Below are 13,974 nucleotides of genomic sequence, written 5' to 3' on the forward strand. Positions count from 1 at the left end.
GACAGCGGTAACGTTTGTTATAACCCTTTCACACATTATCCAAAACTAGGTCACTTTAAACTGAATCTGGGAAATAACCATATTAAAGTGGCAGTACACTTGTTTGACATTTTATACCTACAGATATTCTTAGAAGGCTTACCCTGTACAGTGGGGAAAAATTTATGATTTGATCCCCTGCAGATTGTGTAAGTTTTGCCCAAGAAAATGAGAGAAATCAACCAAAAATCCAGAAAAATCACATGATACAAATGTTATAAATGGAGTTGCAGTTCAGTGAGTAAAATAAGTATTTGATCCCCAAACAAAACATGACTTGGTGCTTGCCAACAAGGGTTTCTCCAACTACCGAGGTCAGACGTTGTAGTTGACCATGTTTGCACACATCTCAGGAGGGATTTTGGTCCACTCTTCTTTACAGATCTTCTCTAAATCCTTAAGGTTTCTTGGCTGTCACTTGGCAACTCGAAGTTTCAGTTCCTTCCATAAATTTTCTATAGGCTGAAGGTCTGGAGACTGGCTGGGCCACTCATGACCTTAATGTGCTTCTTCTTGGGCCACTCCTTTGTTGGCTTGATGGTATGTTTTGGGTCATTGTCATGCTGGAAGCCATCTTCAGTATTCTGGCTGAGGGAAGAAAGTTCTCATCCAAGATTTTTACAATACATGGCCCCGTCCATTGGCCCTGTAATGCAGAGAAACAGCCCCAAAGCATCATGTTTCCACCTCCGAGCTTGACTGTAGGGATGGTGTTCTTAGTCAGCATTTTTCTTCTTTCAAACACTGCGCGTCCCCCTCCTTAAGAAGACACATGTACAGTCATGCCAATGAACATCTGAAGGATTGTTTGAAGAAAAATGCGATCTATGACCCTAAGAACACCATCCCCCACAGTCGCCTTCCCCCACAGTCGCCTTCCCCCACAGTCGCCTTCCCCCACAGTCGCCTTCCCCCACAGTCGCCTTCCCCCACAGTCGCCTTCCCCCACAGTCGCCTTCCCCCACAGTCGCCTTCCCCCACAGTCGCCTTCCCCCACAGTCGAGCATGGAGGTGGAAACATGATGCTTTGGGGCTGTTTCTCTGCTAAAGATACAGGCCGACTTTGCTGCATGAGAGACGGGGCCATGTATTGTAAAATCTTGGATGAGAACCTCCTTCCCTCAGCCAGAACACTGAAGATGGGTCATGGATGGGTCTTCCAGCATGACAATGACCCAAAACATATCGCCAAGGCAACAAAGGAGTTGCTTAAGAAGAAGCCCATTAAGGCTATGGAGTGACCTAGCCAGTCTCCAGACCTTAGTCTCTTAGACCTAGCCAGTCTCCAGACCAGACCTTAGTCCTATAGAAAATTTATGGAAGGAACTGAAACTTCGAGTTGAAGCGGAGTTTCACCCTAAAAATGCACTTTTCCCCTTCCGCTTGCATTTGCCTGAGAGAGAATTGGATAATTTTTTTTTTTTTCTCACTTACCTTGTTTTTAAAGAAAATATACTTGCCTTACTTCCTCTTCCTCCCTCTGCGGACATGGCCGCCGCCGTCACTTCCTCCATGCGTTGACTCCTGGGAGATGATCACCGTTCCCAGGAGTCAATGCACCTGCACCGGCCCCGCTCGTCAGTTCTGGTGCAGGCGCATCATTCCCTGCTAAACAGCTTCTGGGCATGCAGGGATGACGCGCCTGCCCCCGAAACTGACGAGCGGGGCCGGTGCAGGGCATTCTGGGACCAAAGAGGACGCCCTGGCTTCAACTGTCCACACCTTAGATGGCAACGCTGGACAAGAAATTTTCAAGGTAAGTGCAACCTGGGACAGTTCAGAGGCTATCCATTCTGAAATGCACTAGCCCTGACTGTCCCGGGGGTATTTTTATTTCAAAAACGTTTCTGAAGCCGGAACTCCGCTTTAAGGATTTAGAGAAGAGTGGACACTGAGATGTGTGCAAATATGTTTCATATGGGTACAGTGTTGTATGACCACACAATTGTCGTCCAAAATGCAACCGTGCTGAAAATTGGCCTGGGCAGGAAGGGGGTGAGTGTGCACGGTATTGATGGGGTTCGGGACCAAAGGGTGAAATTTCCTGGTTCTTATCCTGTCCCATCCCAAGTATTACTGCCCATGTTTCCTTCCTTCAGGATGTCCAAAGACTTTCATTGCACCCAGGGGAGGGTTTATAGTGGGCTTCTTTCATGCTGTGCCTCCAGTACCCAATTGGGACGTCTCGGGGTCCCTCTGTTCAGAGTCTGAGGCCTTTCTCACTAATAGACAAGATTCTCTTTTGGTGTATCCAGGACTTTCACACATTTAGAAATGTTTTTTTAATAGTTGTAAAGTCAGGAAGGTCTTTTTTTTTTTTTTTTTTTTTATTCTAACGAATTCTATGCACCCCCTAATACTTTTCTGTGCCCCCTCTCTGTCCAGCGATGTCCCTTGACCATCCTGGGACTCTCCCTCCTGATTGGCCTGAGATACAGCCACGACGCCATTTGCTCCCGCAGCTGTCAATCAGTCCAGTGGGCCAAATGGCAGCCCTGTGTCTGAATGGACACACGGAGCTGCAGCTCAGCTCAGGTGCCCCCATAGCAAGCTGCTTGCTGTGGGGGGCACTCGATAGGAGGGGAGGGACCAAAGAAGAGGAGGATCGGGGGCTGCTCTGTGCAAAACCAACTGCACAGAGGAGGGAAGTGTAACATGTTTAAAAAAAAAAAAAAACTTTTACAATCCCTTTAAGACTTGTAATAGAAAAGTCCTGAACATGCTGGAACCTTCCTCTGGTCACGCTGTGTTGTGTCCTCTCAGGGCAATGAGAGTATGGGAGAAGATGACATGGGGCTGGTCGGTGCCTCCGCTGATGATGCTGACGCTGAACTCATCCAAAAGATTTGTGAAAATGAGCTTCTGAATAGTAAGTGTTGGATCTGTAAACCGAATATGATGGAGGGGGGGGTGTAGAAATTGCTGAGCTTAGTGACTTTCTTTTTGTGTATTTTTTGTTATCTTTTAGCCCAACAATATCTGTCTGCATTTCTGCCACTGGTGCTGAAGGTGTGTAAGAACTCTGGAAAAGACAGCGATCCTGCCCTGTGCACAGCGGCCACCCTCGCCCTGACTAAGTTTATGATGATCAGGTAAGATTAGGTCAGGGGTGTCGCACTCAATTTCATTGCGGTCCGCATCGTGGTTGACCTCAAAGGGCCAGTTGTATCTATAAGATTAGATGTCAGGCGCAAGCAACCCACCATCAGAAGTCAGGAGTCCCCCCTACCCTCCCTTGCACCCCTCTTACCTTGTGCTGCTGCAGGGAAGAAGTTGGGGTGGAGCTGGAAAGTAGAAAGCTCAGGGTCTGGAGGAGGACAGGAGTCCGTTGCCGGAGCCTGCTGAGGTCAGCGGAGATGAGGTGGTGCTCTGGCTGCACAGAGAGTTGCAGGATCTGTAGGAGTCGTCTGTCCTGTCTACTGCTGAGACCAGGGGGAGGGAATGGGGTTCAAATAAGAACCTCTCTGCCACTGCAGAGAGGAGCGCAGGATCTGTTGGTGGGGTCCTGTCCTCTCTGCTGAAGACTGGGGGGAGAGAGAAATGGGGAGGGGGGGGGCAGAGGCTGGCCTCTCTGCGGCTGCATGGTGGAGCGCAGGATCTGGTGGAGGAGTCTCGTTCTCTCTGCTGCCGACTGCTGAGACCAGGGGTGGGGGTGGGGGATGAGTTGAGGGCAGAGAGGAGCCTCTATGGCTCCATGGAGGAACGCAGGATCTGGTGGAGGAATCTCATCCTCTCTGCTGAGACCAGGGGTGGGGGGGGAGCTGGGGCCAGAGACGAGCCTCTGTGACTCCACGGAGGAACGCAGGATCTGGTGGAGGAATCTCATCCTCTGCTGAGGCCAGGGGTGGGGATAGTTGGGGGCAGAAACGAGCCTATGTGGCTCCACAGAGAAGCGCAGGATCTGGTGGAGGAGTCTCATCCTCTCTGCTGAGAAAAGGTAGGAGTGGACATGAGATGGGTGCCACATCTGCAGGAAAGGTGCGAGGGCCACATGAAATGGCCTGGAGGGCCAGATCCGGCCTGTGGGCCTTATGTTTGACATATGTGAATTAGGTGGTTATGTTGCCTTATTCTCTCTCTGGGTATATCTAATGATCCTGTTCCCTCATATCTCCTCCAGTTCGGATTTCTGTGACTCCCACCTGCGTCTTCTTTTTACTCTCCTGGAGAAGTCGTCTTTGCCCGGCGTCCGCTCGAATATCATGATTGCTCTGGGGGATCTCAGCATCCGCTTCCCCAATCTCATTGAACCGTGGACTCCGCACCTCTATGCCAGGTAAACTGAATAGTGAAGAGCTGCACCCTGTCTGGTAATTATATTAGAGAAACGTGGAAGCGGCCATTGGTGACCTTTGTTCCTTCTGAAAACGAGTTGATGGGGAGTCTCTTCTGTGTTTTCTGGGTCACTTCTGCTCTAAGCAGTTCAGGAAAAGTGGGACCAGTGACATTACAGTAATCGGTTCTAAAAATATGCACTGTCACTGTACTAATGGCACTGGCAGAGAAGGGGTTAACATCGACATTCAAAGGGTTAAATGTGTCCCTAGGGATTGCTTACTGTGTGGGGGTTGTACTTACTAGAGGAACACAAGATCCCTTTGTTCATCTGACAGAACAGCGGTCTGCCTTGTTTACATCGGCAGACTGCCCTCTATATAGGGAGCGATTGCGGGTGGCCAGCAGACATCTCTGGCCAATCAGCGCATGCGTGCCCCCCACTGGCTATTGCATGAAACAATGTACAGGTACGTCGTTTCCTGTAATACCGACCTGCCTCAGTAAAAGTGCGGCGGTTGGTCGGCAAGTGGTTAAAATGGCACCCCAGGAACAGGGATCCGGGCAGGACAAAAAATAGGAATGTATGAAGAAAGTCACAAAGATATGATTTACATTTTTATAGGGGGGGGGGGGGGGTTCTTTAAGGGTTCAAAATGAAGCAAAGGGAACATTTTAACATTTTCATAAAATAAATTAGTTTATTACGATATTAATCTATATCTGCTTTATTAACCACTTGCCGACTGCCGCAAGTACATATACTGCCGCGGTCAGCCCCTCCTGGGCAAAGTGACGTACCGGTACGTCACTCGCCCACGAGCCAATAGGGGACGAGCGCGTGCCGCCAGAGGAACGCTCCCTCCCCCGCTCGTTCACAGGGATCCCCGCATGAGTGACTGGCGGCTCCGATGTCCGCCGGTCACTCGCGATCTCTCGCAGGAGAGGGAGAAGGACAGACGGCTGATGTAAACACAACCATCTGTCATTCTCCCTGGTGTAAGTACAGAGATTACTAGTTAAAAAAAAAAAAAATTACAAATCTCTCCCTTAGTTAACGCAATAACTTTTGCGCAAACTAATCAAAATACGCTTATTGCGACTTTTTTTTTTTTTTTTTACCAAAAATATGCAGCAGAAAACAAATTGGCCTTAAATGTTAAATTTTGATTTTTACATTAATTTTTTTTTTTTTTCGGAATTTCATATAAAAAAATTTGAAAAATATTGTTTTTCAAAATTTACTTATGTTTATAGCGCAAAAAATATCGCACAGGTGATCAAATGCCACCAAAAAGCCCTGTGGGGGAAAAAAAGGACGTCAATTTTATTTGGGTACAGCGTCGCACGACCGTGCAATTGTCCGTTAAAGTCACGCAGTGCCGAATCACAACATAGGCCCTGGTCTTTGAGCAGCCAAATCCTCCGGGGCTTAAGTGGTTAACCAGAATGAGTGACTTGATTAAAAAAAAAAAAATTATAATGTATGTTGTCTGAATTGGGACCCTAGATGATTGGTCTATAATTTTAGGACCATTTCTACATGTAATGCTCTGACTATCAAAGTGGACCTTGCAGAATAATGTTACTATGTAACTATATTCATTTTCTTGGAGCAAAAAAAAAAGTTTCTGGCAAATATCCTGCTAGCAGACACGCTGCCTTTACTCACCCCAGTTCTTCTCTTCTTTATGCAGACTCCGGGATGAGTCCCGGGAAGTTCGGAAAACCTCGGCCATTGTGATGACCCATCTGATCCTGAAGGACATGGTGAAGGTGAAAGGACAAGTCAGTGAGATGGCCGTTCTTCTCATAGATGCCGATCAGGAGATCTCCTCATTGGCCAAGAATTTCTTCACCGAGCTCTCCAACAAGGTGTGCCGAGTGACATGGGGGGGGGGGGGGGGAAATGTCATCTTACAGGAGGAATTTGTTTACTACTTTTTTCTCTTGTCCCCCCTCAGGGCAATGCTGTTTACAACCTTTTACCTGATATTATCAGCCGCCTGTCTGATCCCGAGTGTGGAGTGGAGGAAGAAGCTTTTCATACCATAATGAGGTCATTACACGGGACTTCTTCTGACAATTCTCCTGTATGGTGCCTTCTCTCTCTGCTCACTAATTATTACCTGATCATTACATCTCATTTCTACTCTCCCCCCCCCCCAATGTCACGTCAGACTGTCACCATCTTTCATTCCCTAAATGTCTTCTCAGGAACGCCGAAATCATTTTCTGTCATCTTCTAAAGATGGCTTCACCCTCACCTCGTACACACAATAACAGCCCATTCAGACTGGCGCGACACGACTTTGTGGAGTGACCTGTGAAATCGGCGCAACTTGCACGGACTTCATATTATTAAAGTCATTGCAAGTTGCCTCCAGGTCGCCCCAAAGTAGTACAGGACCCTTTTTCTAAGTCGGAGCGACTTGTGTCGCTCCTATTAAAACGGGTCCTGTACTACTCAATGGCGAGCGACCGCGACTTGTCTGAATGGACTCTTAGAATATCGGACGAGGGATTGTGTGTGTGTGTGTGTGTATGTGTGTGTGTGTATGTATGTATGTGTAATATATATATATATATATATATATATATATATATATATATGACCTTATGGAGCACACAGGTGTACAGGAGCGAAATGATCCTCATAATCACCCATAACAAGTGGCCATGAGTACTATCTGAACACAGAAATCTACCCGACTGTGAACAGTGGAGTGGCATATGACTTCTACATCCATTGTGGCTGCCAATATCGGTTGAACCTGAGAGCAGTGAGCAGTGCTTGATATACCCATTTGATCTGGTAAGAGGCCTGACGGGCTCTTGTGAATGCACGGCGGGGAGCACTTTGTTCAGTTTGGGCACCAGGATTGTTTATTTTCACTATAGAAAAGCACTTGCCCTATTCCGTCCGGTAAGGAGGCTTTCCAACAGGTGGAGGGAACTTCAATTCACGAAGCGAATTAACTATCACCTGTCAGCACCTCACCATTGCTGGTGGTTTCACCATTGATAAAATTGTGTTGGGACTTATGCACTGTTTATTTACATTTATACATTGATTTGTATTGTATAGAAGACACATTCACTTGTCACCATCACTGTTGGTGGTCCCACTATCGACACAGTTGTGTCGTGGGACTTTTCTTCACCATTTCTGCATATATATTTTGTTTATATTTGAATTTGTTTTTGTATTGATTGGAATACACATTTTACATTTTGATATAGCGCACCATTAATTATTCTATCACATATTTTTTCATCTGGTAGCAGCATATCACAGACCAGCGCACTTTACTCTTCATATCATATCATATATATATATATATATATATATATATATATATATATATATATATATATATATATATATATATATATTATATATTTTTTTTTTTTTCAAGCATTTTATCTTCTATCGAAAACCAATAGGTTACGAAAATTCTCATACACCAGAATACAACTTTGGAAGTGATGTAATGTATTCGGTGATGCATTGAAATTATCGACCGAAAATTGGGTTTTCAGCGTTGTGCCGAAAGCAAAAAAGCCGCTGATAATGGCTGCTGAAAAGGCCCGCAATTTTACCGTGCTTATGGTGTGTTTTTCATTGGTCATGTGACTCAAAAACGCAACACGGTTGCATTTTTTTTGGTGCGTTTTCAATGTGGGAAGTGCTGACCCAAATAGGCACCAAAAAAGCAGGATTTCGAACCCTGCTTCGAAAGGTGACAAATATTGGCTGACAAATTCATATTTATTTCAATTCATGATATTAAAAACGGGTATCGTACAATTAGTGTCGATTCACACTATGGCGATCCGACTTCGGGGGCAACCTGTGAAGTCACGTGCACCGCGACTTCGCGTGACTTGCACGGACTTCACATAACGGAAGTCAATGCAAAGTGGCTCCGATGTCGCCCCGAAGTAGTACAGGAACTATTTTCTAAGTCAGAGCGACTTGAGTCGCTTCTGTTAGAATGGTTCACGTAGCACTGCATGGAGCGCGACTTGTCAGGCTGACCAGTCGCGGTAGTGTGAACCGGGACTTAAAAAAAAAAAAAATTCTATTAATATATTATACAATGTATAAAAAAAAAACAATTGTGTGTGTATACATTTTTTTTTTTTTTTTTTTGTTTAAACCTTCAGTTTCGGCCAAGTGCATCCTGAATTTTCAGTTTCGGCTCCAGAACTTTCATTTCGATACACCACTTAATGTATTGTATTCTTTCATTTCCAAGCATGCGCGGTCTCGGTCAACGCAATTTTTTATTTATTTTTCGAGACCTACCACACTAAATACACAAATCGTTTTGTTTTGTTCGGTCATCACAGGTGAAATATATTTTTGTGCTTGTCCCTTCGATAGTTTTTGCATGAACGGCCGGGATCGGCTCTCTAAAGCCGTTTATTCTTTGTGTCCAACTTTTTTTTCTGGTGTGTATCTGGCTTTGCTTTTGATACTGCAGTTATAGGAGTTGCCAGCAGGGGGTCTTCAGCACCAGCAAATAAAGTGGAAGCTCCTCGTCTTCTGGAAGTGATAGGTGGGTGTGGAAGTGTGATGGGTGGGTGTGGAAGCTCCTCTTCTGTCTGGAAGTGTGATAGGTGGGTGTGAACGTGCTGCTACATCGAATGTTTTGGGGAGATCTTCTGGTTTTTGTAGTGGCAAAGTTGAAATTCCGTATATTCCACTAAAAATGCCTCAGGCTGCCACCTACTTGAGGTTGCAGCGTTTTCATTCTTTGGAATGCTGGTCATGCCGAACATGCATGCTGTTTGTTATGCATTGGCCGGAAACTCTGAATGATGCAGCCATGTGGGTGGAGCCCTGCAAGGCTGCGTTATTTTCAAATATTGACAGCAAGTGTTGGGAGAAGATCCCCCCCCCCCCCCTTTCACACAGCCCACAGGAATAGAACTGAGGCTGTCAATCACAGGCTGTGCTGGAGCTCCCCCCTTGTCACCATTTATCTCTTAAAAACAAAAAGCAGAGCGCCTCTAAGTGGTTATCAGTATAATTAAAAGGGTAAGGCAGGTACAGGAGAACTGCTGACATATAAAATAAAAATAGTATATTATATAATAATATAAAATAGCTCATCTGTTGGGTGGTCTGCAGGAACACAGGGGGTCCACAATTGGATGTTTGTGGCTCTAAGAGGTGGTGAAGGAGGGAGATGCCTGGAGGGCCAAGAGAGCAGATAGTAGGATGGCCAGCGGCTCCAGGAAGGTGTTCTGTTCCTCAGGGAGATGCCTGGTGAGCCGAGAGACCGTTTGGTAGGATGGCCGGTGGCTTCAGAAGGGCGCCCTGCTCCTCAGAGAATATCCGGTGCCGACAGACCGGGGAGCCCAGCGTGACGGATCCAGCAGCCAATCGCACAACGCGTTTCCGAGCGTGCGCAGTAACCTCACAGGGCGTGCGCACTCCTTTCTCAAGTCCTTTCGCCACTCACGCTGGGCTCCCCTGGTCTCTCTCCCTCCTTCACCATCTCCTGCACCACCTCTTGGAGCCACAAACATCCGGCTGTGGACCCCTGTGTTCCTGCAGAGCACCTAACAGATTTTATACCGTTTAAAATGTGAGCAGTTTTCCTGTACCTGCCTTAACCTTTTATTTAAACTGATAACACTTAGAGGCGCTCTGCTTTTTGTTTTTATTTCCACTTTCAGAGCTGACTTCTCTTTGCAGCTGAGCCGGCCCGGAGTGTCGTCTATCTCAGACCAGACTAATCCCTATACATGAACTGCATACCCTTTGCTATATAGGTGTGCGCGATGCGCCAACTCCTATCCTGCTTGGCCATTTATCTCTTGGTGTCAGAATTAACTCATGCAGAGGAAGGAGGCAGCAGACAGAAATTACACTTAAGCCCCGTACACACGAGTCGAAATTCGGCCGGGAATTTTCGTCCAACGACGATCCGCTGATTTTCGGCTTGTTAGTATGATGCTTCCGACAACCGACTCCGACTTTTCGGCCGAAAAAATTTGGGTGTGCAGGCTAAAAAATATTTGTCGACCGTCAAAACACGTCCGATTTTCGTGCAGTCAGTACAGATTTCGACAGGGAAAAATCTTATGAGCAAGTCTGGGCATGCTCAGAGAAGAAAGAACACATAGAAAGCAACCCAACACATGACATCACTTCTGAAGTAGAATTTTGTCGTGCGGGAAAATTCGTGTGCAGTCTAGGCACATTCCAACCAACAGACACCACTGTGGACAAAAGACGGACGACCGGTCGGCGGAAATTCGTTGCTTTAGGCTGGGTTTGCATATATGTGAATTGGGTGCGTTAACCGTATCCAATTCTCATAACATGTGAATGCAACCAGCTTTTAATGGAGCCAGTTCACACATGTCTAGTGTAGTTTTGAAAAGGGGTTCTGGTGCATTTTTTTTTTTTTTGTCCGGTTCAGGTGCGATTTCAGGCAAAATTTTGCAACTGAACTGGGGAACAGAAACTCTCTGGACTGCACTGCAGCTGGACATGTTTAAAGCCAGATTTGGTGCTCTGGACTGAGACAAGTACACACTTTAGAGGGAAATGCTTTGTTCACATTTCATGTCTGAGGTCTACGCCCACTTTAACAGCACCGTTGAGTTAATGCTTCCTATGTGCAGATCTTCACTGCGCGCCCTGCTGTGTGCCGCGCTGGGCGCCCTGCTGTGTGCTGCGCTGGGCGCCCTGCTGTGTGCTGCGCTGGGCGCCCTGCTGTGTGCCGCGCTGGGCGCCCTGCTGTGTGCCGCGCTGGGCGCCCTGCTGTGTGCCGCGCTGGGCGCCCTGCTGTGTGCCGCGCTGGGCGCCCTGCTGTGTGCCGCGCTGGGCGCCCTGCTGTGTGCCGCGCTGGGCGCCCTGCTGTGTGCCGCGCTGGGCGCCCTGCTGTGTGCTGCGCACTCTACCTTTTTTTGCATCAAATTACTTTATATATTTTAGCTGCTTGCCCAAAAAAGTGTTCTAAATTAAAACACCAGCATAATTGACAAAAATATCACTTTACAAATCAATGAATAAATCGGGGATATTCTGATAAATATCTCTCATGCCAAACTGAAAACACCAATTCAGTTCATATGAATTATGAACACTCTATAAACTGAATTGAAATTTTCTGTTTGGCATGAGAGATTTTATTTATCAGAAGGTCACCGATTTTATTTTTTCTAAACGCTGCCTACATTTTATTTAATTGAAAGGTGCACAGCAGCAGCAAAGTCCCGTCACTGTGCTGCACTGCAAAGTCCAACATTTGTATGCAGCTCAAATATGGCCGACCCCCCCCCCCCCCCCCCCCCCTCTTTTTTTCCCTTAAGCTACAAAAGTAGTACTTTACACAGCAGTGATGGGTAATAAAAGCAGCACGTACATACATGAAACCGGTTTCTACACGTGTCTGGACCCCTCCCCCCGCCTTAGTTTCCCTTTCTGCTCTCGGGTGGAAATGTTTTTTGCGCACTGACAACTGTTGGAATAAAGTTTTATATTCTGCTATGTGTAGTAAAAAAACACTTTGGTATTGTAGAGAGAAATAAGGAATTAACCCCTGGGGGGGCCTTCCTATCCCTCTGCTTTTAGAACGTATTGCTGAATATTTCTAAGTGACTCTATAATTCTGTGTTTGGTGTTGTTCTCAGGCATCTCCTCTCCTACATCACCAAGGACAAGCAGACGGAGAGTTTGGTGGAGAAGATGTGCCATCGCTTCCGAACCGCCAGGTGAGAGCGCCATGCTCGCTGCTTCCTTGCAGAGAAAAGGGTTAGAGGTTGTAAAGGCAGAAGGTGCGTTCTATGCATGAAGTAAAAATCTTCAGCAGCCCCCCCAATACTCGAGGCTTTGTATCCAATGACAAACCAGTGACCGCACTTCTTTATCCCCAGTACATGAGGCTTTGTATCCAATGACAAACCAGTGACCGCACTTCTTCATCCCCAGTACATGAGGCTTTGTATCCAATGACAAACCAGTGACCGCACTTCTTTATCCCCAGTACTTGAGGCTTTGTATCCAATGACAAACCAGTGACCGCACTTCTTTATCCCCAGTACTCGAGGCTTTGTATCCAATGACAAACCAGTGACCGCACTTCTTTATCCCCAGTACTTGAGGCTTTGTATCCAATGACAAACCAGTGACCGCACTTCTTTATCCCCAGTACATGAGGCTTTGTATCCAATGACAAACCAGTGACCGCACTTCTTTATCCCCAGTACTTGAGGCTTTGTATCCAATGACAAACCAGTGACCGCACTTCTTTATCCCCAGTACATGAGGCTTTGTATCCAATGACAAACCAGTGACCGCACTTCTTTATCCCCAGTACATGAGGCTTTGTATCCAATGACAAACCAGTGACAGCACTTCTTTATCCCCAGTACATGAGGCTTTGTATCCAATGACAAACCAGTGACCGCACTTCTTTATCCCCAGTACTTGAGGCTTTGTATCCAATGACAAACCAGTGACCGCACTTCTTTATCCCCAGTACTTGAGGCTTTGTATCCAATGACAAACCAGTGACCGCACTTCTTTATCCCCAGTACTTGAGGCTTTGTATCCAATGACAAACCAGTGACCGCACTTCTTTATCCCCAGTACTTGAGGCTTTATATCCAATGACAAACCAGTGACCGCACTTCTTTATCCCCAGTACTTGAGGCTTTGTATCCAATGACAAACCAGTGACCGCACTTCTTTATCCCCAGTACTTGAGGCTTTGTATCCAATGACAAACCAGTGACCGCACTTCTTTATCCCCAGTACATGAGGCTTTGTATCCAATGACAAACGAGGGACCGCACTTCTTTATCCCCAGTACATGAGGCTTTGTATCCAATGACAAACGAGGGACCGCACTTCTTTATCCCCAGTACTTGAGGCTTTGTATCCAATGACAAACGAGGGACCGCACTTCTTTATCCCCAGTACATGAGGCTTTGTATCCAATGACAAACCAGTGACAGCACTTCTTTATCCCCAGTACATGAGGCTTTGTATCCAATGACAAACCAGTGACCGCACTTCTTTATCCCCAGTACATGAGGCTTTGTATCCAATGACAAACCAGTGACCGCACTTCTTTATCCCCAGTACTTGAGGCTTTGTATCCAATGACAAACCAGTGACCGCACTTCTTTATCCCCAGTACATGAGGCTTTGTATCCAATGACAAACCAGTGACCGCACTTCTTTATCCCCAGTACATGAGGCTTTGTATCCAATGACAAACCAGTGACCGCACTTCTTTATCCCCAGTACTTGAGGCTTTGTATCCAATGACAAACCAGTGACCGCACTTCTTTATCCCCAGTACTTGAGGCTTTGTATCCAATGACAAACCAGTGACCGCACTTCTTTATCCCCAGTACTTGAGGCTTTGTATCCAATGACAAACCAGTGACCGCACTTCTTTAATCCCAGTACTTGAGGCTTTGTATCCAATGACAAACCAGTGACCGCACTTCTTTATCCCCAGTACATGAGGCTTTGTATCCAATGACAAACGAGGGACCGCAATTCTTTATCCCCAGTACATGAGGCTTTGTATCCAATGACAAACGAGGGACCGCACTTCTTTATCCCCAGTACTTGAGGCTTTGTATCCAATGACAAACCAGTGACCGCACTTCTTTATCCCCAGT

The 13,974-nt window shown here is 46.5% G+C and overlaps 1 protein-coding gene across 1 annotated transcript in view; it reads left to right on the forward strand.

Annotated features, from left to right (window-relative positions):
• Positions 1-13,974, forward strand: part of NCAPD2 (non-SMC condensin I complex subunit D2) — a 96,405-nt gene that overhangs the window by 58,637 nt on the left and 23,794 nt on the right. The window contains exons 23-28 of the mRNA XM_082267370.1: positions 2,803-2,908; positions 3,008-3,131; positions 4,160-4,315; positions 6,012-6,189; positions 6,279-6,373; positions 11,971-12,051. Coding sequence (XP_082123496.1) covers positions 2,803-2,908; positions 3,008-3,131; positions 4,160-4,315; positions 6,012-6,189; positions 6,279-6,373; positions 11,971-12,051 — 740 coding nt within the window. The remainder of the gene's footprint in view (positions 1-2,802; positions 2,909-3,007; positions 3,132-4,159; positions 4,316-6,011; positions 6,190-6,278; positions 6,374-11,970; positions 12,052-13,974) is intronic.

Source organism: Pelophylax lessonae, assembly GCF_965119305.1.
Source record: "Pelophylax lessonae genome assembly, chromosome: 9".
NCBI classification, from domain to species: domain Eukaryota; kingdom Metazoa; phylum Chordata; class Amphibia; order Anura; family Ranidae; genus Pelophylax; species Pelophylax lessonae.